This window comes from Lissotriton vulgaris, chromosome 2_1 (assembly GCF_964263255.1).
Source record: "Lissotriton vulgaris chromosome 2_1, aLisVul1.2, whole genome shotgun sequence".
Taxonomy (NCBI): Eukaryota; Metazoa; Chordata; class Amphibia; order Caudata; family Salamandridae; genus Lissotriton; species Lissotriton vulgaris.
The window spans coordinates 1,550,621,995-1,550,648,609 of record NC_141687.1 but is presented as its reverse complement, the minus strand read 5'-3'; the positions used below and the strand labels follow the sequence as shown (position 1 = coordinate 1,550,648,609).

Here is a 26,615-nt window from a genome sequence, read left to right as displayed (position 1 = left end):
GTTTTTCTCCATTTTCAATTAAGCCAATTACGTCTGATTGTTTTATTAAGTAGGCTTCTTCACTTCAAATTTCTCACATTTAAACAAATGGCTAGATTTTACTGTTCTAAATATAGTACCGGATCTTCAGGCCACTGGGAGCAAAAAGCTTGCTGTTTGTAAATGTGACACTTTGAAATGGGAGAAAATTTAAATGAGTTTGATAGAATCCACATAAACAAAGTTAATTCTCCAGTTTAATTTTCTCCATTTCAAAGTGTTGCATTCATGCACAGCAGTTCCCTGTGGCTGGTAGACACAGCCCCATAGTTATTAATGAACAATACAGCCAATATTTTAAGTGGGAGACATTTAAAGTGTAGAAAAATGTTCCATATTTTAAAAATGTTTGCAGAAAATATTTCTGCACTTTAAATTTTTCCCATTCAAAAAAATTGTGCAGGTTTGTGTTATGTGCACACCGATGGTAAGGGAGGTCAGAGTCCCTACCTCCCGGAAGGGAAGGGAGGTCTTTATGTGAACCAAAGGAAGAAAAGGATACGTTCACCCTGAAACTCAAATTACCCCTGCCTCAAGAGAAAAATGGTGCGCTTCTCAACTAGACACCACTGTTGCATGATGATGGAAAAAAGAAAATGTATCCTTTTTTATAAGCAAGCCTCACCCACTCTAGTAGTGGCATGCTTCATCATCGGGTTCACCCTGACCCCCTAAAGGTCAGGATGGGCTAAACCGTATTCCGGGGAGCTCTTTGTATATTAACGTGTCTGGGGGAAGCTACGTGTAAATAAAAAATCCCTCATCCGCACCATATCTATTATCCACTTGGCTCCACTCAGACCGGCTTGCGATACCTCTGAGTGCGGCCCGAGGAGGAGTTTATATCCTCCATGTAGAGTTCAGCTGGAACGGGTTAGAGGTGGTGAAGAAAGCTTGTGATGCATAACGTGCGCATGTAAGGCATGCCCCAGGGTAGGTGGGAAATTGAGTCTTTTTGGTCTAGGACACCCGTGTTGGACGTAGAAGCGTGTCCCAATCCTGTGGAAAAATCCCCTTTATTGAAAACTATGCATGTGCAGGACTGGAAAATGAATTCCCTACCATGCTCCTATCTCTGATGACAGCGCGCTTTTAATATAATCAATGGCATAATTCCTGGGGTTTAAAGTTGGAATACACTGCTGTTTTTCTGATTCTGCTTATATGACAACTGTTATACATGGTAAAATGGTGTCCGATTGTGCTGTGTCAAAAAGGTGTCAATTAGTTGTAGTCCCTGAAGCTACTTGGAATACGTTCACCCCTATAAACTGGGGGTTAATGTATATGTCCAAATGGAAAAATAAACTGTAAGGTGGTCATCATCGCCATTCTTAAGGAGGCCTATGAAGAGGGACCGAATAATGGGTACACTGAGGACATCCCCTAATGGTAAAGAAATTAAGGTGATTCGCGGACACATATATTTATAAAATGGATCGTGAGTGCAGAGTATACTTAAAAAAGTGCTTGTTGATAAATGCCCTGAACCCCCCCCGCACCTCCCCCCCTCCGAGAGTGTGACCAGGAGGGGGGAAATGCGCTTCCATGTAAGACCAAGGAAAAGAGATAGGTAATATTGAAAGAGTCGCAACAATTAGTTAAACATGAGAGTTCTGCATATCTGATGGATGATATTATGGGGCTTCTGTGGTTACCGTAGGCTCAGTTGTTTCCATGGGATGCCATCATTGAGCCATGCCCTATTAGTCTGACGCCTGTATACCCATCTTTGTTCTTTCTCAAGGAGTCTGCCAGTAACCCCTGTTTGTGCTGTTGGTTTCTCAATTACTGACCACCACATATCTTTGTCACTGCGATTCCTCTTTAAATAAAATGTGGTAAGTTTAGTGGACGTTCTCTTGCACCGAATGGTGCTCCTGAGTTTGCTTATCCTATCTTTGATTTTTCTCAAGGTCATTCCAGTATATCCAAGGCCACAAGAGCATTTGATTACATATGCCACATTGCAACTGTTGCATTTGGTGTGCACGTTCTGTTCCCAAGGCGTAGGAAAACCTAGGTCTAGTGTTTTTGAGTGTCTTGTTAGGGGGCACACGGAGCAGTTGCCACAGGGAAAGTGTCTGATACTTGAGGAAGATTCCATAGTGTATTCTGTCTTTCTGTAGTCTTTTTCCATGATTTTTGTGTGGACAATCTGGTCCCTAATACTCTTGTTCCTCCAGAAAGATGAAAGGGGTTTAGCAAAGGTCAATTGAATAGATGTAAGGATGCACCAGTGCTTGTTAACAATCTTTTTGAAATTATTAGACGAGGTGTTATAATATCAGTGTTCAGCTTTCCGTTGAAATCCAAAAGAGCGTCTCTCAGAATGTTCTGTGCTCTTTTTCGTGCCTGTGCTCGATCTTGTTGGGGTATTGTTTGCAATAGAGTTTTTGTGTCTGGGTCTCTGCTTCCTTCTTAAAACCCTGTACCTCAGAACAGTTCCTTCTTATCCGTAGAAAAATGCTCAATGGTCATGTCGTCTCCATGCCAGATGACCAAAACGTCATCAATGTAGTGAAGCCAAAGACAAATTCCGTCTGTGGAGGTTGTTAGCGCAAATGTTTTGTTCCTCGAACCAATGCACAAAGAGACAAGCCATGCTTGGGGCAAATTACCTACCCATCAATTTTCTGTGGCGCCCAGATAGATGTTATCCTTAAAGGTGAAGTCGTTTTCTGTAACTTAAAGTTTAGCCAGTTACATTAGCCAAAAAATAGCGGCTGCCTGTTCCCAATCTTGCGAGAGAAGTAGGTCTGTATTGACAAGTAAGCTCTTTTCCTGCGGGATGCTGGTGTGCGGTGCCTCCACGTCGAGACACAGTATCTTTCTTCTGTGGGATTATAGTTCTTTGAATAGGTTAAGCAGATGTTTAGTGTCCTTGATGCAGGATATGGTTTGAATGACAAGGTGGCGTAAGAACAAGTCATTATATCGTGACAGAGGCTCATTCCCCTGAATGAAACCTTGTGGGTCTTTTACTGCTGAATTTGAGTCTTTTTCAGAGGCAACGGCACCCTTTTAATTTCTGAAGTCATAGAATATGTCTTGCTTCTCTAGCTTTTAAGGTCTTATAGGAAAACTGTCTACATATAATGCAGTCTTTAAGCTTTTAAGATGGACAAGGCAATAAATACAGTCCTTTTGAAGGTCATTTGAATTTAACCTATTTTTACCACAAGAGCCACAAACTACATCCTGCTGTATTTTTTTTTAAGAAAAAGGGCTTCTAAAAACCCCTGATAAAAGATTCATTATAAGTCTGAACACATCTGAAAGAATAACTTATCTAAGGGGATTTGAGCAGAGCTCAAAGGGACTACCTTCACACATGTGTGGTAAAAATCTGAAAGATGGCGTCCTTTCAGGTGGTGATCGAATTGCCTCAATAGGTAAAAATAACACAATGGTTTGGAATGTGTCCCAAAATCCCAACACTTAACACAATGAGAGCTGGAATTCAAAGTATGGTGGCCTCTCTTTTGAACTGCTGAGAATAGCGTATCTTGGCAAAGTGAATCCAATTGCTTTATATGGTACCTGGTACCAAGATTGCTTAAAACGTATAAATATACAAAATTGGAAAGAAAGTGTTGGAAACGAGTTTTAGGATTGCCTTCGGGTACCAATATGGAAGAGATAAGATTAGAGTTAGTATCACATGCCTCAAATATTAAAGTGGAAGTGGCAATAGTTAAATTATATTGTGAATTATAAGGAAGGAAAATATACATCTCAGTCTTGTACAGATTAATGAATTGGCAGGTGTTTAAGTGGGGCAAGTGTAGTCAAGGAAGCAGGTCAGTTCCTCTTCTTTGGGCCATTGAGTGCAACACCGAGGCAGAAATGGCGCAACTAGCAGGTCGAATCTAAAGTATTACAGGGATGCCATATTGTCTGCACTGCCTAAGGCAAACATAAGGCAATCACGGTACTATATATTGCATTTCCGGTACACACATTCACCCCACTTCATAACTTTAAGGACACGTGGACGGCAGATGTGGGAATCCGTGTGTCTCAGTGGATTGGTCAAAAATACAGGCTGTAATTCCCCACGTATTTAGGAACGCTCGCTTTAAACTAATCAATTTAAATTATATTGATAGGGGGTACCTCACTCCCAAAAGAATTAATAAATACTACCCAAACGCCTGTTTAGGGTGCCCAAGGTGTGGAGTGATATGGGCTGATTTATTTCATATGGTATGGAGCTGCCCCCACCTCACAGAGTACTGGGAAAAAGTGGTTTGCCTTATCAACGTTATTACGGTCCGAAATGTACACCTATGACCTGTCTACTGGGGATGTTCCCTATGTAGGAGAGTAGGGTCTGCTATCCTATGGTCACCCCAAATTTTTGCTTTTTGCTTCACTGGTTTCTGACTTAATGTGGCTGTGGGCCTGCTAATCAGACCCACAGCCTGCTGTTCTCTCTCTAAATTGATGCCAATGCACTTTAGGTGCATTACGAATTGGAACTGGTTCACCTTATGAGCCCCTGTATTAGTGCACCCTAGGTGCCCAGGGCATAGGTGTATCCAAGGCCTACCAGGGGCTGCAGCATGTATTATGCCACCCCTGGCCTGGCCTCCATATTTGACACAACTGGCTGATCACTCAGCTGGGGTAAGTCGGTGTAACCACCTCTTACTTAGGTACAGTATGTCTGTGCCTAACCCTAAACTGGACACATATGTTCCTATCAGCCACTCCTATGGAAGGCCTCATCAATCCTGGAGGCAGAGTGCGTGGAAATATGTGAGATGGTGCTCTAGCATGAGCTGAGCCTGTCTGCAGCTGTCGGGAACCACTCCCTAAGCTGCTCCGGGATATTGCCATACCATATACTCTTAAGTGCATTATAATCCTCGCGGTTATTTGCTATCTTTGGTTTGGCTTTATCAAAACATGTCGAGTAAGGTGTCATACGAATTGGAATACTATCCCCTCGCCAATTCTGGCGACGGGGATAGCATTCCACCCTTCTAGAGGGACACGACATGTGTGTAGCCTTAACCCCGGTTAAAGTTAAACAGAGCCTCAGCGTCACAAAATGGATGCTGCCACCACAGACACGAGTCTGGCCTCCTGCTGCTGACCGAAACTCGGCAGATGGTGGCCTGGACAAAGGGTTTCCTGCCTTGGGAGGTGCGAGCACCACCCCAGACAGGATTTTGTGTATTGGGTAGGACAGGGCTGAATAGAATCAGACATGCCCGGGGCACACAAGGTGTCCCCGTGCATAGGCCAGTCCAAACCGGTTCTGGGGCCTCCCAGCCCCAGTCCTGGCGAGGAGCTGGACAAAGGAAAGGGGGTGTAGCCGCCCCCCTTCCTGGTTCCTCCCAGAGGAGGGACCTAGTAGGTGATCCACCCCTCAGATTGGGAATAAGAGCGGGAGCAGTGCCATTGCACAGCAGATCATCCTGAAATCAACTTTAAACAAGAAGAAGACTGGACTTCGACATTCTGCTGCACAGAAGACTGAAGAGAATCTCCCTTGTGGCCTAGGAGTGGCCACCCTGTGAACACAGGTACCAACCAGCAACTCGACGTCTGCTTTGCCGCCGCCTCCCGCCGGAGACCGAGCCCAGAGCCCGACAAGAACCAGACTCCCAGACCTCTCAGAGCCCGATCCACAGTCCCTGCGAAGAAGGGACCCGTGGAGGCACCGAGTGACGTGGGACCGGACCTCTTGAAAGACACTCGAAAAGCTGACTGCGCAGCTTCTGAGGCATCCTCGACGTTGTGCTTTGGGGACTGAGAACCCCCACCACCGAGCAGCCCTTGCACCGAAGATCAGCCCTCCAGCATCTCCACGATCTGCGTGGGGCCCTTTTGCATTGTGCCACTCGACGCGCCATCCCGGCCACTAGCCACGTGGTCAGCGGCCATCTTGGCGACGAAACCGAAGATTTACACAGCAGGTCTGGTTGCTCCAGACCTACCCAAGCTCCTGTAAAAAGGAGCACCCGCTCTGACCTTGCTGGTCCGAGTGTTAAGCATCTTTCAACTTCTGCCTGGCTTGCCTTTGCCAAGGCCTGTTTGCTCCGATCGAGGTGCCGACACCGCCAACAGCGAGAAGCCTGCGTGGGACAGCTCGTGACCGACTCCTGGACGTCCTCGACCCCGGGTATCCACGTGGCTGCAGAAAGAAGCTACCCGACAACGCCTGTTTGCACCCGACATCGCCTGGTTCCAATCTGGTTCCACGGTAGTCACTGGCTAGTGACTTTGAACACTGTCCCCTCTGCTTTCAGGTCTTCACATCTTCAGATCCACCCTTGGATCCACCGGAACACTTCTCATCGAGCCGCCTGCAGCAGCTTCAGCTCCAAGCACCATCGACCAGTGTGACGAAACCCGACACGACTTCGACCCTGTGCACCCGCTTCCTGTGGGTGAGGTAACTCAGCTCCGCCGGTGCTCCTGCACTGGTACACATCCCAAGGGCCTGTGTTTTAAGTTTCAGCTCCGTAGGTCACTCGGAAGGTTCCTAACTTTCTAACTTTGTGCTTTTTACGCACCATAGACTTTGTATTGAAAAGTGCGTGCACTTTGAACACTGCACCCGAGTCCCGTGGGCCTTTCCCGACTTAGTCATTGCCAGTCTCGAATAGCTCCAGCGATTCCCAAGGCCCTAGGCCTCTTCACTTTCCTCTTGGTATCTCTTATACCACTTTCTTAGTATATGGTTTAGGTGGCCCCTAGGGCTCATCCATATTGTGCAACTTTTGTGTATTTTAAACTGTCTTGTGATTTAACAGGTTGAATTACAACCATCATCATAAGGGTTGCTTGGCATGGTACAAAGTGATCACTAGAATTAGTGAGCATTATATACCAGGCCAACTTCTCACATTGGTGAGCAGCGGATTGGGATCTGAGCTTGCTGTTGTTTTACCATTACAATCTTTGAGATTATCATTTGAAAGATCATACAGGTACCTGCTAGGTACATATAAAACAAGACTAGTATACATAAGTTCTACTGAACTTAGTTGTTGTAGAGTAAAGGGAGTAGCACACCCTAGCTACAACTACTAGATAGGTTTAGTAGGTAAACACCAGTGTAGGTAGATTGCAACACATCCACCACACTAGAGCAATGTCTGGAACAGAGGGGTCCAGTGGACTTACTCCTGTTGAGAGTGACCCTCCAAGGGCACCATCCAAATTTGCTATTTTTTCCTTTAAGGAATTAAGACAGCTTTGTGTCTTAAGGGGTCTGAAGACAGGGCCTTCCCCTACTACAGACCACCTAAGAGAGCTCTTAGACCAGTCTGAGACTCTAAAGCCCTCTAAGGCAAACCCCATAGGGGATGCTGAAGGAGGCCATCCTTCAGAGGATGACACTGTAGACCCCCCTGCCCCTATCATCCTGGTAGATGAGGAAGCCTCCACCACTGGAGCTCCTCAGGTAGATGAAAAGGAAGAGGAAGAGGAGGAGGTGGAAAGCAGTGAGTCAGATGATGACAGAGATAGTCAGGTGCTGGTCAGTAGACTGAACCAGGCTAACTTAAGTCAACTTGGGAATGAATCAGGTAACAACCCATTCAGACCCCCAGGTGGACTTAACCAGGGGCATAGGAGGAGGAGGAGTCACTCAGGTGAATCCAATACCTCCCATGTCTCTAGAGGCTCTCATGGTCACTCCAGGAAGGAGATGACTAGCCCTCAGAGAAGGGAACATGAGGCCAAGATGAGAGAGGCTGAGCTTAGGATCCAGAGGCAAGAGTTAGAGGTTGCCCTGGCTAAGGAGAAACTTGCTAGAGCAAGACAGCCTAGAGAGAGTGGGGTAATAGAACCCACTGGTGGCAGCAATATCCACAAGGATAAAGACAGGTCTTTTGATAATAGAAACCTGAGTAAGATTGTGCCCCCCTACAAAGCTGGGGATGATATCCATAAATGGATTACTGCAATGGAGAGAGCCTGCAGAGTACAGCAGATCCCTCAGGAGCAGTGGGCAGCAATCTTGTGGCTCTCCTTTGAAGGTAGAGGCCGAGACAGACTCCTCACAGTTAGTGATGGGGATTCTAGAAACTACCTGGTCCTGAAGAGTGCTCTGATTGATGGGTTAGGCTTACCCACTGAACAGTACAGGTTAATGTTCAGAGACACCCAGAAGACACAGACTCAGGACTGGTCTGAATTTGTTGAGTGTGCCACTAAGGCTCTGGAGGGATGGTTGCTGGGAAGCAAGGTTACAGACTATGAAGGATTGTATAATTTGCTGATGAGAGAACAAATTTTAAATAATTGTCAGAACCAGCAGTTGCATCAACATTTGGTTGACTCAGATTTGACCTCTCCTCAAGAATTGGGAAAGAGGGCAGGTAAATGGGTAAGAACCAGAGTTAAGCAAAAGAACCAGAACCAGAACCAGGGTGGTGACCAGAAGAAAACAGACCAGAAGGGTGGGGAACAGAAAGCTAAAGACCAGAAGTCTTCAACAGGGCCCCAAACTGAGACAGAGGGTGGGTCCCAAACTTCCAAGAAGAAGAAGAAAGAAGGTCAGAAGAAACCCTGGTGTAAAACTTGTAAGAACACCTCTCACTGGACAAGTGAGTGTAAAAAGGGTGGAGCCCCCAGCACTGCAGCCCCTAAGGCACCTGCCCCCACTAGTACAGTTAGCAGTGCTGGTCCTCAAGCCAAGGGATTAGTGGGAATCACTTTGGGAACTGAAGGAGATTCTGACCTAGTCAGAACCCTTACACAGGCTGTTCTGGTTTGTGAAGGGGACATAGATTTGACCCCTGACATAAGTCCCAGTAACTTGGGCAAATACAGACAGACACCTTTGATCAACAATAAAGTGGCTCAAGCTTACAGGGACACATGTGCCAGTGTCACTATGGTGACACCTAACTTTGTGGACCCTGGACAATACATGCCAGGCGATGATTACCTGGTGACCAATGCCAGCAATGTCACTACTACCCATAGTGTGGCACTTGTTAACTTTTCCTGGGGAGGGGTAACTGGCCTAAAGAAAGTTGTGGTTAGTGCTGATCTCCCAGTAGAATGTTTGTTGGGCAATGACCTGGAGAACTCTCTATGGTCAGAAGTTGAGTACAGGACTCATGCAGAGATGTTAGGGATATCATCACATGTCCTTGCTGTGACCAGGTCACAGGCCAAAAAGTGCCTCTCTGAACCTCAGGTCTTGGATCCTGGAACAATGGACCAAGTACCTCCCAAGAAGAAGAACAGGAGGGTTAAGGCTGCGCCTTCCCAACTGCCTACAAGTGAGGATCAGGCTTCACAGGAAACTGATCTTGAGACCCCTGAAGGAACTGTCTCTGAAGAACTTGAACCTGATCAGGTTGAGTTTCTGGGGACAGGGGGACCTTCTAGGGCAGACTTGGGGCAGGCTCAGTTAACCTGTCCTTCTCTTGAACCCCTCAGACAGCAGGCTGCTGCTGAGGCTGCTGGGAATGCTCAAGGTGCCCATAAAGTATATTGGGATGGTGGACTCCTTTATTCAGAGGCTAGAGACCCCAAGCCTGGTGCTACCAGGAGGTTGGTTATACCTCTGCAATTTAGGGGCTTCCTACTCACCTTGGCCCATGATATTCCTTTAGCAGGACACCTAGGCCAGAACAAGACTTGGGACAGGCTTGTCCCTCACTTTCACTGGCCTCACATGTCTGAAGACACCAAGGAGTTTTGTCGCTCCTGTGAAACCTGCCAAGCCAGTGGTAAAGCAGGTGGAACAACAAAGGCCCCCCTGATACCACTACCTGTGGTGGGGGTTCCCTTTGAAAGAGTGGGGATTGATATTGTTGGTCCAATGGATCCCCCTACAGCATCTGGGCACAGATTCATACTGGTGGTAGTGGACCATGCCACCAGGTACCCAGAGGCAATTCCCCTTAGGACCACAACAGCTCCTGTTGTGGCCAGGGCCTTACTTGGAGTTTTCTCCAGAGTGGGGTTTCCTAAGGAGGTAATATCAGATAGAGGTGCCAACTTCATGTCTGGATATTTGACAGCTATGTGGAAGGAATGTGGTGTCAACTACAAGTTCACCACTCCTTATCACCCACAATGCAATGGGCTTGTTGAGAGATTTAACAAGACCCTAAAGGGCATGATTAAAGGATTACCTGAAAAGCTCAGGCGAAGATGGGACATCCTTCTGCCCTGCCTTTTGTTCGCTTACAGAGAGGTCCCTCAAAAGGGGGTTGGCTTCAGCCCCTTTGAATTGTTGTTTGGGCACCCTGTAAGAGGACCCCTGTGTCTAGTGAAGGAAGGATGGGAGTTACCTCTCAAAAAGCCTAAACAGGACATAGTGGACTATGTACTTGGTCTCCGCTCCAGGATGGCAGAGTACATGGAAAAGGCATCAAAAAACCTTGAGGCTAGCCAAGAATTACAAAAAGCTTGGCATGACCAAAAGGCTGTCCTTGTTGAGTTTCAGCCTGGACAGAAGGTATGGGTGTTGGAGCCAGTGGCCCCAGCAGCACTCCAAGACAAATGGTCTGGACCCCATACCATTCTGGAGAAGAAGGGAGAGGTTACCTACTTGGTGGACCTAGGAACTCCCAGGAGCCCCCACAGGGTGCTCCATGTAAACAGATTGAAGGCATATGTCAGCAGGGCAGACATGGGCTTGCTCATGGCTACAGATGAGGGACAGGAGGAAGAGAGTGACCCTCTCCCAGACCTGCTCACTCAGAACCCTGAGGATGGCTCAGTTGATGGTGTGGCCTTAGGTGGCAGCCTCACTGAACATCAGCAACATGACTGCAGACAAGTTCTACAGGCATACAGGCATATGTTCTCATTGACACCCAGTCAGACTAACTGGTGTACACATGTGGTGGACACTGGTGACAGTCTTCCTGTAAAGAGCAAAATTTACAGGCAACCTGACCACGTCAGGGACTGTATAAAGACTGAGGTGCAAAAGATGCTGGAATTAGGTGTCATTGAGCCTTCAGAGAGCCCCTGGGCTAGCCCAGTGGTTCTGGTCCCCAAACCTCACACCAAAGATGGCAAGAGAGAGATGAGGTTCTGTGTGGATTACAGAGGACTCAATGCTGTCACCAGGACAGATGCACACCCTATTCCAAGGGCAGATGAGCTCATTGACAAGTTGGCTTCTGCCAAATATTTGAGCACATTTGACTTGACAGCTGGCTACTGGCAAATCAGGTTAGCTGAGGAGTCTAAAGCCAAGACAGCATTTTCTACCCCTAGTGGGCATTATCAGTTTGTGGTGATGCCCTTTGGTTTGAAAAATGCACCTGCCACCTTCCAAAGGTTGGTGAATCAAGTCCTCACTGGGTTGGATGACTTTTGTGCAGCTTATCTGGACGATATTGCTGTCTTTAGCTCCACCTGGGAGGATCACCTGGTCCACCTGAAGGAAGTGCTTGAGGCTCTGCAGAAGGCAGGCCTCACTATCAAGGCAACAAAGTGCCAGATAGGGCAGAGCAAGGTTGTATACCTGGGCCACCTTGTAGGTGGAGGCCAAGTTCAACCACTGGAGAGTAAGATCCAGACCATCAAGGACTGGTCCCCTCCAACTACCCAGACTCAGGTCAGAGCTTTCTTGGGCCTGACTGGGTACTACAGGAAGTTTGTTAAGAACTATGGGTCCATTGTGACTCCTCTTAATGATCTGACATCTAAGAAGATGCCCAAAAAGGTTCAGTGGACAGAAATCTGTCAAAAGGCATTTGATGACCTGAAGAAGGCCATGTGCTCTGCACCTATCCTGAAGAGTCCTGACTACTCAAGAGAGTTCATTGTCCAAACAGATGCTTCTGAGTTGGGAGTGGGAGCAGTGCTTTCACAGCTTAATGTAGATGGCCAGGACCAGCCCATTGCTTTCATTAGCAGAAGGCTGACCCCCAGAGAGAAACGTTGGTCAGCTATAGAGAGGGAGGCCTTTGCTGTGGTGTGGGCCCTGAAGAAGTTGAGACCATACTTATTTGGCACTCACTTCAAGATTCAGACCGACCATAAGCCCCTCCTATGGCTTAATCAGATGAAGGGTGAAAACCCCAAACTACTCAGGTGGTCCATTTCCCTACAGGGGATGGACTTTACAGTGGAGCACCGCCCAGGGACTGACCATGGCAACGCAGATGGTCTCTCCAGGTACTTCCACTTAGAACATGAAGACACAACTGGTCAAGGTTAGTCTAATGTCCCTGCGTTTTGGGGGGGGGGGGTTATGTAGGAGAGTAGGGTCTGCTATCCTATGGTCACCCCAAATTTTTGCTTTTTGCTTCACTGGTTTCTGACTTAATGTGGCTGTGGGCCTGCTAATCAGACCCACAGCCTGCTGTTCTCTCTCTAAATTGATGCCAATGCACTTTAGGTGCATTACGAATTGGAACTGGTTCACCTTATGAGCCCCTGTATTAGTGCACCCTAGGTGCCCAGGGCATAGGTGTATCCAAGGCCTACCAGGGGCTGCAGCATGTATTATGCCACCCCTGGCCTGGCCTCCATATTTGACACAACTGGCTGATCACTCAGCTGGGGTAAGTCGGTGTAACCACCTCTTACTTAGGTACAGTATGTCTGTGCCTAACCCTAAACTGGACACATATGTTCCTATCAGCCACTCCTATGGAAGGCCTCATCAATCCTGGAGGCAGAGTGCGTGGAAATATGTGAGATGGTGCTCTAGCATGAGCTGAGCCTGTCTGCAGCTGTCGGGAACCACTCCCTAAGCTGCTCCGGGATATTGCCATACCATATACTCTTAAGTGCATTATAATCCTCGCGGTTATTTGCTATCTTTGGTTTGGCTTTATCAAAACATGTCGAGTAAGGTGTCATACGAATTGGAATACTATCCCCTCGCCAATTCTGGCGACGGGGATAGCATTCCACCCTTCTAGAGGGACACGACATGTGTGTAGCCTTAACCCCGGTTAAAGTTAAACAGAGCCTCAGCGTCACAAAATGGATGCTGCCACCACAGACACGAGTCTGGCCTCCTGCTGCTGACCGAAACTCGGCAGATGGTGGCCTGGACAAAGGGTTTCCTGCCTTGGGAGGTGCGAGCACCACCCCAGACAGGATTTTGTGTATTGGGTAGGACAGGGCTGAATAGAATCAGACATGCCCGGGGCACACAAGGTGTCCCCGTGCATAGGCCAGTCCAAACCGGTTCTGGGGCCTCCCAGCCCCAGTCCTGGCGAGGAGCTGGACAAAGGAAAGGGGGTGTAGCCGCCCCCCTTCCTGGTTCCTCCCAGAGGAGGGACCTAGTAGGTGATCCACCCCTCAGATTGGGAATAAGAGCGGGAGCAGTGCCATTGCACAGCAGATCATCCTGAAATCAACTTTAAACAAGAAGAAGACTGGACTTCGACATTCTGCTGCACAGAAGACTGAAGAGAATCTCCCTTGTGGCCTAGGAGTGGCCACCCTGTGAACACAGGTACCAACCAGCAACTCGACGTCTGCTTTGCCGCCGCCTCCCGCCGGAGACCGAGCCCAGAGCCCGACAAGAACCAGACTCCCAGACCTCTCAGAGCCCGATCCACAGTCCCTGCGAAGAAGGGACCCGTGGAGGCACCGAGTGACGTGGGACCGGACCTCTTGAAAGACACTCGAAAAGCTGACTGCGCAGCTTCTGAGGCATCCTCGACGTTGTGCTTTGGGGACTGAGAACCCCCACCACCGAGCAGCCCTTGCACCGAAGATCAGCCCTCCAGCATCTCCACGATCTGCGTGGGGCCCTTTTGCATTGTGCCACTCGACGCGCCATCCCGGCCACTAGCCACGTGGTCAGCGGCCATCTTGGCGACGAAACCGAAGATTTACACAGCAGGTCTGGTTGCTCCAGACCTACCCAAGCTCCTGTAAAAAGGAGCACCCGCTCTGACCTTGCTGGTCCGAGTGTTAAGCATCTTTCAACTTCTGCCTGGCTTGCCTTTGCCAAGGCCTGTTTGCTCCGATCGAGGTGCCGACACCGCCAACAGCGAGAAGCCTGCGTGGGACAGCTCGTGACCGACTCCTGGACGTCCTCGACCCCGGGTATCCACGTGGCTGCAGAAAGAAGCTACCCGACAACGCCTGTTTGCACCCGACATCGCCTGGTTCCAATCTGGTTCCACGGTAGTCACTGGCTAGTGACTTTGAACACTGTCCCCTCTGCTTTCAGGTCTTCACATCTTCAGATCCACCCTTGGATCCACCGGAACACTTCTCATCGAGCCGCCTGCAGCATCTTCAGCTCCAAGCACCATCGACCAGCGTGACGAAACCCGACACGACTTCGACCCTGTGCACCCGCTTCCTGTGGGTGAGGTAACTCAGCTCCGCCGGTGCTCCTGCACTGGTACACATCCCAAGGGCCTGTGTTTTAAGTTTCAGCTCCGTAGGTCACTCGGAAGGTTCCTAACTTTCTAACTTTGTGCTTTTTACGCACCATAGACTTTGTATTGAAAAGTGCGTGCACTTTGAACACTGCACCCGAGTCCCGTGGGCCTTTCCCGACTTAGTCATTGCCAGTCTCGAATAGCTCCAGCGATTCCCAAGGCCCTAGGCCTCTTCACTTTCCTCTTGGTATCTCTTATACCACTTTCTTAGTATATGGTTTAGGTGGCCCCTAGGGCTCATCCATATTGTGCAACTTTTGTGTATTTTAAACTGTCTTGTGATTTAACGCTTGTGCTTCTGTGCTCATAAAGAGTCCAGGGGATTTTAATAGTTAATAAATCAATATATATTTTCAATATATATCTGTGTGGTGTCCCTTTCATTTGGTATTCAAGGGGGTTGTGTATGGTATAACAGCTGGCTTCACATGACTTTCAGAGTTTAGCCTAAGACTGCTTTGTCCACGTTACCACTAGGATAACTGGTCTACAAGGTTGAATTACAACCATCATCATAAGGGTTGCTTGGCATGGTACAAAGTGATCACTAGAATTAGTGAGCATTATATACCAGGCCAACTTCTCACACCCTAGACCTGCTAAATATAGAGTTACTAACAAATTTGCTGACTGCTCCTGAATACTGGCGATGCAACAAATCACGCTCAATTGGAAAAACACTAGTGGCCGCAGGTTTCTATATGGAAAATTGAGTTGATGCAGTAGGCGGATTGCAAAGGTGCTAATCTATTTAGGGACGCCAAACGAGGTCCGGGCCTGGGATGCATTGCTGGATGACCTCCGTCCCGAGAACGCAGACTCGACAACCAACTAAACCTCACCAACCCCCGACGGGACGAGCCACATTTACCTTAACCCACCACTTTCTGACCTCTGACTTGACTGTTCTGACTACCTGCAAAGCGACCAACACCATGGGCTGCCTTACCTCGCTCTTTCCCCATAAATTGGCATACCTGAGCACAGTACATCATAGCGATACACCTACAATACCAACACACTAACCAGACCAAGCATTTGGATGGGGAATGTTTTCATAGTAGGTTTGGCATTGCACCTTTGTAACTCTAAATCACTGTATTAATTGATCAGTCACAGCATACTGCTCTTTTTAACACCCGAACTAAGTTAACAATCCGGGGATGTGGGAAAGTGCAGTACTTCATTCCATTATAAGCATTGAGATGCTGAATCACTGTTTATTAATGCAAGCTGAAAATATCAATAAAATGTTTTTACAAAAAAAAGTGTAGTCAAGGAAAGGAATTGACTTCTATTCAAAAAGTGCGTAATCCTTGGTGATAATAAATGACTATTTGGTCATTAATAATCTACAGCTAAAGTAATTAATCTTATGGAATTGTTAGGTTATGTTTTTTTTTTAATTTAAATTTCTTTATTGCAGCTTATCATTGTTACAGTCATACAGTCATATTGTCACCAACTAACAGAATTTGCGAAGTTATACCACCGACTGTACATTTAGAAACTTATCTCCCATTTTATTTTTTGGAAAACACCCTTCCTTTTGCAACTCCCCCCCTCCCAATCCCCATTAGCACTTTTCAGTTCGCACATATTTTTATCCACAGGACAAATTCAAAACATTTCCAGACAACTGCGTATTGTATATTACGTGATAAACATCTCTGTTCTCTCTTCTAACGTGGTGACTCTCGTATGTACACTTCCCTCTGTTCTGGCTCACTGTGCCACAACTCCCCCTATGTATCGTGTTGACAAGTATACAATATAATCTCACATCTCATAGCGGGCATGCCAGTGCCGCGTGACATTAGTCTTGGAATGAGTCAGCACATACCTCAAAGTCCGCCATCATAGTATCCCACTCTAGAGAGATGTGTGTTTTCCGTAGACCTCTACGTTCCTCCCTTCGTATTTCCATCCCTTCTGCCCTTCCCCAGCGCAACATCTCGTTATGCCATCCCTCCACATCCGGAGGTCTTGCCGACTTCCAGCGCATCGTTATTAACCTTTTACCAAGCAGTAATGCCAGTTCAACGAAACGGGTAGCTGCGCTCCTTTTCTTTTCGGCCTACTCCTAGCAGGTTGTACAGCGGTGATGCGTAGGGCCTAACCGGAGCAACAGCCTCTAAAGTTTTGTGGATTGTTGCCCAATAATAGCCGAGCCTCGGGCAATCCCATAACATATGTAACAGTCTGGCATCGTCCGCTCCGCACCTAGGGCATGTACTCGCTGCGCTTGGGAACATGACATGTAATTTGTGGGGAGTGAGATATGCTCTGTGCATGACCATCAATTGGATGAATTTGAATTTTGGGTTACGTGATTCCTTCTTGGGGAACCTGAGTATCTTTTCCCAATCCTTATCTCCAATTACTTGTCCCATATCACCTTCCCATCTTTCCCGTGTGGGCTGTAGTGTGATCGCTCTACCAGTTCGGATGCCGACCGTCAGCCACTTCGTCAGGTGGCTGACCGTCCCCATCAAGTACTGCATTGTGAGGAGCGGATTCGCGGGCGGTTCCGTCCCATCCCGTGCCCAGGTCGAGAATAGTTAGGTTATGTTAAAAGAAAAATAAGCAGTGGTCAGGAAAAAGTCTTTGGCTTTAACTGAATATTGGAGATTTGTCCCACTCCCAACAATTAGTTCCTTACTGGTCAAGATGCGGTTGGACTTAGTTTTGAAAAACACTAAACCTCACTGGAAATCTTCAAAGGCAAGTGCAAACGTGTGTACTTGTATCTTGAAAAGCTCAGATAATTTTGACCATGTTTTTATCGAAATATTACAATGCATTTGTCTTTATGGATAAGGTGTATTGTGTCCAATTCTGAAGAAAAGTGTCTTGAGGACGAGTAGATGCTAGTGCTTTCCTGTATGGTCTGGCAGCCTCCTCTGGCATGGACAGTAGGAAGATGGAAGTGGTTTTTTAAATTATGGTGCCTGTAATTGTTTCCAAGAGTCACTGGTCTAACAAAAAATAGCAAAACAATTATTATTACTTAAAAAACAAAACATGAGTAGATGCCAATATTTAACTTCAATAGAATGAAGACCCTTTTGCAGTGCTGCAGCTTTCCCCGACACTGACATTTCCCAACTGTCCGTGTATATGTTCGAATGCTAATGACATCGACAGTAACTTTTAGCAGGTGGGAAATGTCAGTGAATAGGATATAGCCTGGTGCAATTTTGCACTCTGTAAAATCTGTAATTGTGTTAGCACCAGAAAACATGTGTAATCATCAATCACACAACTTGCAATTAGAATAGTGTACACATCATTCTGTTCAGCAAATAAATGTTCTTTACTTGACTTACCAATTGGAACGCTCCTGGTTACATTAATAGGAGGCGGATCCCGTTCAGGTGGGCAGGATTCACAGAAGTCCAGACAGGAAGGACAGATCAGGTTCCCTCCATATACCCAGCCATTCATCTGGATACTGATAGCCAATACTTGTCCTGCACGGCTACATAAATATGCAGTTTTCTGGACCCAAACCTTCAAGCCATGCCCAGAACAGGAGACCTTTTAAAGACAGAAATATGTAAATGATCTTGATAACATCTACGTACCTTTAAGAAGCACAACTTACTTTATGTTTTTATTTAACAGAATGGCTTAGAAACCTAGGCAATGCACTGGTCAAGCTTGGCAGCTAGAATCAAATGCAATTTAATGGACCTAATGTCTTGTTAACCCCTGTTACTGAGTAAATATTGTGAAGTATTTTGACAGTTTTCGATCCTTAGTTCAACAAGTTAACAATCAAATGATTCTTTCACCCTAACTCCATATAAATATTTATTTCCAATATACCGCCATAAAACATCAGTCAGGTATACCAGTAATATATACATTCAACACAACAAACATTCAAATATCAGGTTGAAAATAGAACTTCAGTCCAGTTCTTTAATTTGAACTCTCAGGTGCAGCATCCACAAATTGATTTATTTATGTGCATGCCAAGCAATACTTAAAAATGTACTCACTGCAAAGACGGCAAAAGTGGATGTGTCCATTTTAAAAATCCTAGAAGCAATGAAATACTTTCGACTACCCAGGGCCTTGCACAGTGGCCGCAGCCACTTCTGCTGGGCAACTTAGTAGACTGCGCAAAAGAGTAAGAAATGTACCTCTGATTTTGTTGCAGCATGACAAGTTAGATAAAGATCGGTACTCAAACCGCCCCTTGCCCCACTTCTGCATGAAACCATTCAGATGTAAGGTAGCGAGCCTACATTTAATGTACAGGCTTCTTTTTGTTGGTGGGTATATGGCATCTAAAATACCTCGAAACTCAGAGCAGGCTTGTAGTAACAAATTTGCCTGGTCAGTACCCCACTTTTTGAAGTTAATTGACAACCATCATAAACACTATGCCAATATACAATCTTCAACTGAGCTGTAATGCATCTAATAATATTACCGGGTCGTCCCACATCACTTTCAAATCCAGTTTACAAAGCCACATGTGCACATTCTTGAGCCAGGGAGTCTTACAAGGGCCATCCAGGGCTAGCAGTTCTCCAAGTTCATTCCTATAATATTCTGAAATAGACCAAACCCTGAGGCAGTACAATAATGGCTTTAGGGCTGAAATATGGGATATTCTTTTTAGGTCCATGTCAAGGAACACAGGCAAGACTGGGAAACTATTTTGGACGTGAGAAACAATCTTGCAAATTTATTTTCTGCTAGTCCTAATGTACTTGTATCATATGAACCCCAAAGACCAGCCTCATAACGTGCCACATTTTGTGCTTTTGCCCTATACATATGCTAGATCAGATGAAACCGATCTTGACCTTGTAGCTGTAAACATGCATACAATTGCCATAGCCTTATGCTGAGTTGGTAAGCTGCTCTACTTGACTTGAAGATCCCAAGCTACCCTAATACACAGGCAATCAAAACTGGAGAAGGATTAGTTACTTACCTGTAATCCTAGTTCTCATCCAGGGGTATACTCATCAAAGTCATAATCTATGAATAATCCCCGCCCATGTGCGGGATCCCGGAGCATATAGAAAATACATATAAATATATATGTATATATATATGTGAAACATATATTTGCAGCCTAAAAAACATTTCCTAACTGGCAAAAATGCCGCAAAATTACGTAAATTAGCATACATACAGTAGTACTCTTCCAAACCCTAAGGAAGAAAGAGAGCGGAAAACATTTGTATACAACAATGCTTTATTGCCATAGGAAAACCTGTAATTGCAGGCATTTGCCAGTAGGCTGCAGTAGAGTATAAAGCAAACAAAGAAAACTGACACCTTGCCTTTAAGGCATTAGAGTAGGGGTACCGTGCCTTTAAGACCTGAAGGCAACCACCTGCTCCCATGGTGCACCACAGGTGACAGTTGGGTCAGTTCTTTTTGGAGGTGCATAACACCTGAGGAGATCCACAATAAAACATCTCATAACTGTGTAACTCTGCTCGTCCGGGGAGGTGGGCGGGAGCTTATGACTTTGATGAGTATACCCCTGGATGAGAACTAGGATTACAGGTAAGTAACTAATCCTTCTCATCCAGGGGATACTCATCAATAGTCATAATCTATGAATATATTAGCAAGCTCAGACCCAAAGTCTCGCGGATGAGCAAGAAGTATAAAAACTTCACAGAACGACTAAGACATATATTGCAAATACATCTTATGCAAATAAGTTCCTTAAAGAGGCCTGCCCTACTCTGGCATCGGCCTGAGTATCTGAGTCCAGGCAATAATGGCGGGTAAAGGTATGGACAGACCGCCAAGTTGCCGCTTTACAAATTTCAGAAATAGGAACATTACGAAGGAGAGCTGTAGTGGAAGCTTTCCCTCTAGTAGAATGTGCATGTGGTTTACCCTGCAAGGTCTTGTTAGCTAGTTGATAAGCAAAAGCTATACAGGAGACAATCCAGCGAGAAATGGACCTTTTGGAAGCTGACAGGCCAGTATTAGTACTGCCATAGTTAACAAAAAGCCGGTCAGACTTTCTAAGAGGCAGGGTTTTTGACAAGTAGAACTTCAGGACCCTCCGGAGATCAAGGGAGTGTAATGACCTCTCCGGGGGAGTGGAAGGATTAGGAAAAAAGGTAGGTAAGGTAATAGACTGGTTGATATGAAAGTCTGAAACTACCTTAGGCAGGAAACTTGGGTGCGTTCTTAAACCCACCCTATTGGCATGAAAAACTGTGTAAGGTTCCTTGCAACACAAGGCCTGGATTTCACTGACCCTACGGGCAGAGGTAATCGCCACTAAAAAGGCAGCTTTCCAGGTCAAGTGCTGCAAAGAGGCCTTATGGATAGGCTCGAAAGGAGCACTCATCAGCTTAGTCAGTACAATATTAAGCTCCCAGGGAGGGGAGGGGGACCTCACCGGTGGGAAGACTTTTTTTTAGTCCTTCTAGGAAATCTTTAACTACAGGCATAAGGAAGAAGGATGTCTGATTAGGAGACTTCCTATATGCCGTGATTGCAGCTAAATGAACCCTGATGGAGGGGTATTTCAAGCCTGATCTCGCTAAATGCAATAGATATGGAAGAATCACCTGCTCTTGGCCATGTACCGGGTCAAGAGAGTGCTCATGACACCATAAGAAGAACCTCTTCCACTTGAAAGCGTAGGACTTCCTAGTGGAGGGTCGCTTCGATTCTTTAAGAATAGTCATGCAGTCTGCTGGGAGGTCTAAATGGCCATACTGGATGACCTCAGGAGGCATGCCGTCAAGCGAAGGGAAGGAAGGTTGGGGTGCAACACCTTCCCCTGGTCTTTGGTCAACAAGTCTGGACGGCATGGTAGGCGCCGGTGAGGAACCTCCGACATCTGAAGAAGATCGGGGTACCACCACTGGCGTGGCCACTCTGGTGCTATCAGGATCATTCTGGTGTTGGTCCTGTAGAACTTCTGGATCACTGCTGGGATCAGAGGCAGGGGAGGAAAGGCGTAGAGTAACGTCTGAGACCAGCTGATCAAAAGGCCATTCCCCAGTGATCCCTGTTGGGGGAACCTGGACGCGAAGACGGGGCATTTTGTATTGGCCACGTCTGCGAACAGGTCTACGTCCGGTACGCCCCAACACCGAAAAACCTCTTGAGCCACTTCCTCGTTGAGCACCCAATTGTGCGCTTCTACGAAGATTCTGCTTAGGCAGTCTGCTTGGACGTTTTGAATTCCTGGTAGATGAACTGCCACGATGGATAGGCCTCTTGCTAGGAGCCAATGCCAGATAGCTTGTGCTTCCAGAGACAAGACTCTTGACCTCGTGCCTCCCTGCTTGTTCAGATAGAACATAGTTGTCGTGTTGTCCGTCTGAATCTGGAGGTGGTTGGTGCGTAGAGCAGGATAAAGAGACTTGAGAGCAAGATGAACTGCTTGAAGCTCCAGGAAGTTGATATGGTAGCCTTGCTCTACCTCGGACCAAAGGCCTTGAACTTGGAGTTGGTCCATGTGAGCACCCCAGCCTTGAAGGGAGGCATCCGTGACAATTGACTGAGATGGAGGAGGACGATGGAATGGCACTCCTCGGAGAAGATTGGATCGTTTCAACCACCATCTGATCGAGTCCCTGGCTTCTTGAGGAAGCAAGACCCGGTCTTCCCACTGATCCGATCTCTGAGACCACTGATCTTCGAGGGCTTGTTGTAGAGGTCTCATGTGAAGGCGAGCATTGGGACAATGTAAATGCATGAAGCCATCGATCCCAGAAGAGAGGACACTTGTCTGGCTGTGGGGGCCTGATTGTCCAGAAGAAGGCGACCCTTCAGGAGCATAGATGACAACCTCTCTTCCAAAGGACACACGCTTGCCTGAAGTGAGTCCAGAGAAGCACCCAGGTAGTGGATCCGCTGGGAAGGGTTGAGAACTGATTTCTTCAGATTGACGTGAAGACCCAACGACTCCATCAGTTTGAGGCAGAACGACAGATTGTTCTGAAGCAGCGGCGGGGTGGAGCTCTTCAACAACCAATCGTCTAGATATGGATAGACCAAGATCTTTCTTTTGCGGAGAAAAGCAGCCACCACCGCCATGCACTTTGAGAATGTCCGAGGTGCAGATTTCAGGCCAAACGGCAGCACTCGATATTGGTAGTGACGACGTCCGATCTGAAACCTTAGAAACTTCCGATGCTTGATTGACACTGGTATGTGGAAATAGGCGTCCTTCAAGTCGATGGCACACATCCAGTCTCCCTGATGAAGATGTGGGAAGATCTGGTGCAGGGCGAGCATACGGAACTTTTCTTTTCGTATGAACTTGTTCAGCCTTCGAAGGTCTAGAATGGGCCTGTATTCTTTGACAGTTCCTCGTTTTTGAACCAGGAAATATCGGGAGTACACTCCTTGATTTTTGTGAGTTGAGGGAACCTCCTCTATGGCCATTTTCTCCAGAAGGACGGAGACTTCGTCTTGTAGCAATTGAGTCTTGTAACGTGGAAGATGCTGCAATTGAGGGAACACCTGCGGAGGAGGAGATTTGAACCTCAGCAAGTAACCATGCTGCACAATATTCAGCACCCATCTGTCTTTTGTAATGGATTCCCACTCTGTCAGATGATGAGAAACACTCCCTCCCACCGGAGTGGTGAACAGACGTGGAGGAAGCACTGGCTCAGGGCTTAGGAGGTTGCTTTGAGGAGGGCTGCTGTCTGTTATTGCCACCTCTTCCTCTGCCAGGACGACGCTGCTGGAACTGCGTCTTCTGCTGAGACTGGGATTGCCACTGAGGGGTTTGAACCCTCTGTTGGAAGGACTTCCGGTCTCCTTGACGAATGCGTTTCTTGAACTCCTTGCGTTTTTCTAATTCCACAGCTTTGACGGTGTCCATTTCTGCCTTCATTTTGGACATTTCGTCGTCTGTGTGTGGACCAAACAGAGATTTTCCATTGAAGGGCAAATTCAAAATCTTCTTCTGGGCGTCTGGTTTGAGCCCCGTCAGGCGAAGCCAGGCCGAACGACGGGAACAAATACCACTTGAATAGCCATGAGCTGCAAGGTCAGAGGCATCCACTGCGGCGCTAATAACTTGATTGGCTACCAGGCCTCCCTCCTGTAAAGTCTCCAGAAAATCTTGGCGATCTTCCTTGGGGAGCTTGTCTGTAAAGCGAGTCAGGGAGTCCCAAAGGGACCTGTCGTACCTTCCAAGCAAGGCAGAGGCACTAGCCACCTTCATAAAGGAAGAAGAGGTGTTGCATACCTTCCTACCAAAAGAGTCCATAAGTTTACTATCTTTTTCAGGTGGTACTGAGGAAGAAGTAGAGCCTGCATGGGACTTCATGGCAGCCGCCACAATGATGGAATCCGCAGGAGGATCCGATCTGAGGAACAAGGGATCCTCTGCAGGGGCCTTGTACTTTTCGGCTATCCGAGATGGAACAGATCCCACCACTGCTGGTGTGAGGAAAGTAGCCATAGCTGGTTCTAGGAGGCCGGGAACCAGAGGCAGTAGAGGCCTGGGCGCTGTACGATGACGGAGGTATCAAAAATCACAGAGAAAGTCGCGAGGTCATCAATTGGAGAGACTCGGGAAGGAGGCGTAGAGGAATAGGTCGGAGAATAATCTCGGTAAGACGACCTAGTCGAGGACGACCTTGTGGAAGATCTTGTACGCTGCCTCTTATGGGACCTGTCACGATTCCTGCTGTGACTGTGACTGTCCCTGGACCTAGAACGATGTCTTGATGGAGACCTCGGTCTTGGCCGGATTGGAGATTTTGGTCTGACAGGTGTCCCTGGCCGCACTGGAGAACGTGATCTGACTCGAGATCTCGGCCTGGGTGAAATCCTGGGACTCCGAGGAGATCTAGCTGGTCTGGCTGGAGTCTTTGCCTTAGAAGGGGAATATGTACGGGAGTAATCCGAGCCCGGACTACTCTGTCCAGATACAGCCCCTTGAGGATGTTGAGAAATCAAGCTGCCCGCAGATCTGGGCGAAGATTCTGGGGAGACCTGCACGATGTTCAAGCCAGGAGATGATGATTTTCCTCCTGAAGTCTTAGAACCAGGTGACTCCACCTCAGCCGTCACTTTATCCCTCGACGGCGAAATCCTCGACGTCGAAGAAGTCTGGGTGACTAGTGGCGTTGAGCGGTGTCTTCATGCTCTCGACGGTGATCGATCACGTCGTGAAAGGCTCGACTGAGAACCTCGACGTCGATCCGGAGACTTCAACGTCGATCTCCCTCGACGTCGATCAGGTGGAGATACTTCTCGACCTCGTCTCGACGACTATTCTTGACGTCGTCCCGTTGATGATCTTCCTCGATGTCGCGTCGACGGCGACCTTTCCTGGCGTCGCCTCGGCGTCGACCTCCTTGACGTTGAAGGATGGGATCTGACAGTCCCTCTCGACGGCGGCCCGCTAGCCAGCGGCGACCTAGATGCCGTCCTAGCTCTCGACACCGATCCCTTCAAGGGCGGCGGAGAGTGTCTCGACGTCGACGGAAGCCTTGACGTCGACGGAGACTTAGATGTAGTAGCAACCATGGACTTCGAGCCCGAAGCATGGCACCTCGACGCCGACTTACTTGACTGCGGCGGAGATCTTCGACGTCGTGAAGACTTGTAGGAGACGATCTAGGGGCTGTGGAAGCATCCACCTGGTGACTTTTGTCCATCTCCTGCATGGCATGAAGTCAAATCTTGATGACCTCGAGACCTTGGGGGTCCGACCCCATCAGTGGCAGGAGTCGTACGGAGGGGACACCAGCTGCGCAGCGATAAGCACAGTGCCGACACAAATGCAGGACTGAGCGGCGAATGTGCTGTGCGGCCCGCTACTGATGAGAGCATAAAGGCCTACGGCGCATGGGAGTCTGCGGGAGTGGCGTTCCGCGAGCATGAGTGTGCCTTGCTACGCAGAAGACACTTGGGGGTGAGAACAGAGTGGCTGCTCGGGGTAATACTGCAGGGTAGGTTGCGGACTGCAGGGGTATAGACCTGCACACCGCTGAGAAATTCCTGGCTGTCGTCGGTCAGCCGCGAGTGCTCTGCAGTGCCTAATAGATGCATTTAATGCGGCGCCCATAAAAGCAGAGTAGAACCTACCATTGATAGCGCTAAGCCTGGAGTCAGCCAAACATACTGGGGATAGCAGCGGCTGTGTGGAGCTGAACGCGCAGAAAGTATCTCCAGCAACAATCGCTGGAGAGACACTGGAGCCTAAAGTAAGAGTGGAAGTGGCACGACAGGTATACTGGCACTGGAGAGTTCTGGCGGGTGGCGACAAAGCACCTGGGGATGAACGAGGTGCCCAGGCGTCGGCCCTACTAAAAGAACCAACCTTGAGGGACGACTTGCCACCGTATGGACAGAATGGCGGAGCGACTGGATAAACATGCGGAGTGATTGGATATGTCCGAGCGGAGGCTCACGGAGGTAGAGGAGGCGCAGACGACACTAGCCTTGGGCCACAAACAGCTTGGAAGAGTCATGCGTGTCTTGCAAGATAAAGCGGAGGACCTGGAGGCGCGCTCGAGACGCTGTAACCTACGCATTACTGGCCTGCCGGAGACGACATCGACTGTAAACATGGAACATTTTGTAGAGAAGTTGTTGGTGAGCCTTCTGGGAGACGGTGTGCTCTCCATTATGTTCGTGGTGTAGAGGGCACACCGTTCCTTGGGGCCCCGGCTGCAGCCAGGAGCCCCGCCGAGACCAATAATAGCAAAACTGTTGAATTACCGGGACAGAAATGCTGCCTTGAAGGCGGCGCGGTAGAAACACGTGTTGACGTGTGTATGAAGGATCAACCATCTCACTTTACCCGGATTTCACCACCCGTGTGCAGGAGGCACAGACAATTTGTGCCTATGAAAAAGCAGTTGCGTGAACTAGGCCTGGACGACGCTATGCTGTACCCCGCTAAACTTCGGTTGAACAAACAGGGCCGATCAAATATCTTTACAGACCCGAAGGCCTTGCAGAAAGCAAGGAGACTGGTCCAGAGAAAAGCTTGTGAGCCGGGAACAACAGTTACTGGACAAAGCGGCTGGCGGATCACTAGAAGAGCAGGATGAGACTGACTTACTCTCACATGGGGTCTTGGAGGGTGCGGGGGTGAAGATGATAGTGCTAGGACTATACATGTGGCAATGCATAGTTTGTACCCTGCGGTCCCCTACAAGGACATAGTAGTGCCTTGATTGTATGTATAACATTGGTGTAATTATGTTGGGCACCAGACTGTGCAGAACCATGCCAGATATA

The 26,615-nt window shown here is 47.8% G+C and overlaps 1 protein-coding gene across 1 annotated transcript in view; it reads right to left on the bottom strand.

Annotated features, from left to right (window-relative positions):
* Window positions 1-26,615, bottom strand: part of LMLN (leishmanolysin like peptidase) — a 427,804-nt gene that overhangs the window by 5,354 nt on the left and 395,835 nt on the right. Inside the window, exon 16 of the mRNA XM_086957429.1 lies at window positions 17,723-17,933. Coding sequence (XP_086813555.1) covers window positions 17,723-17,933 — 211 coding nt within the window. The remainder of the gene's footprint in view (window positions 1-17,722; window positions 17,934-26,615) is intronic.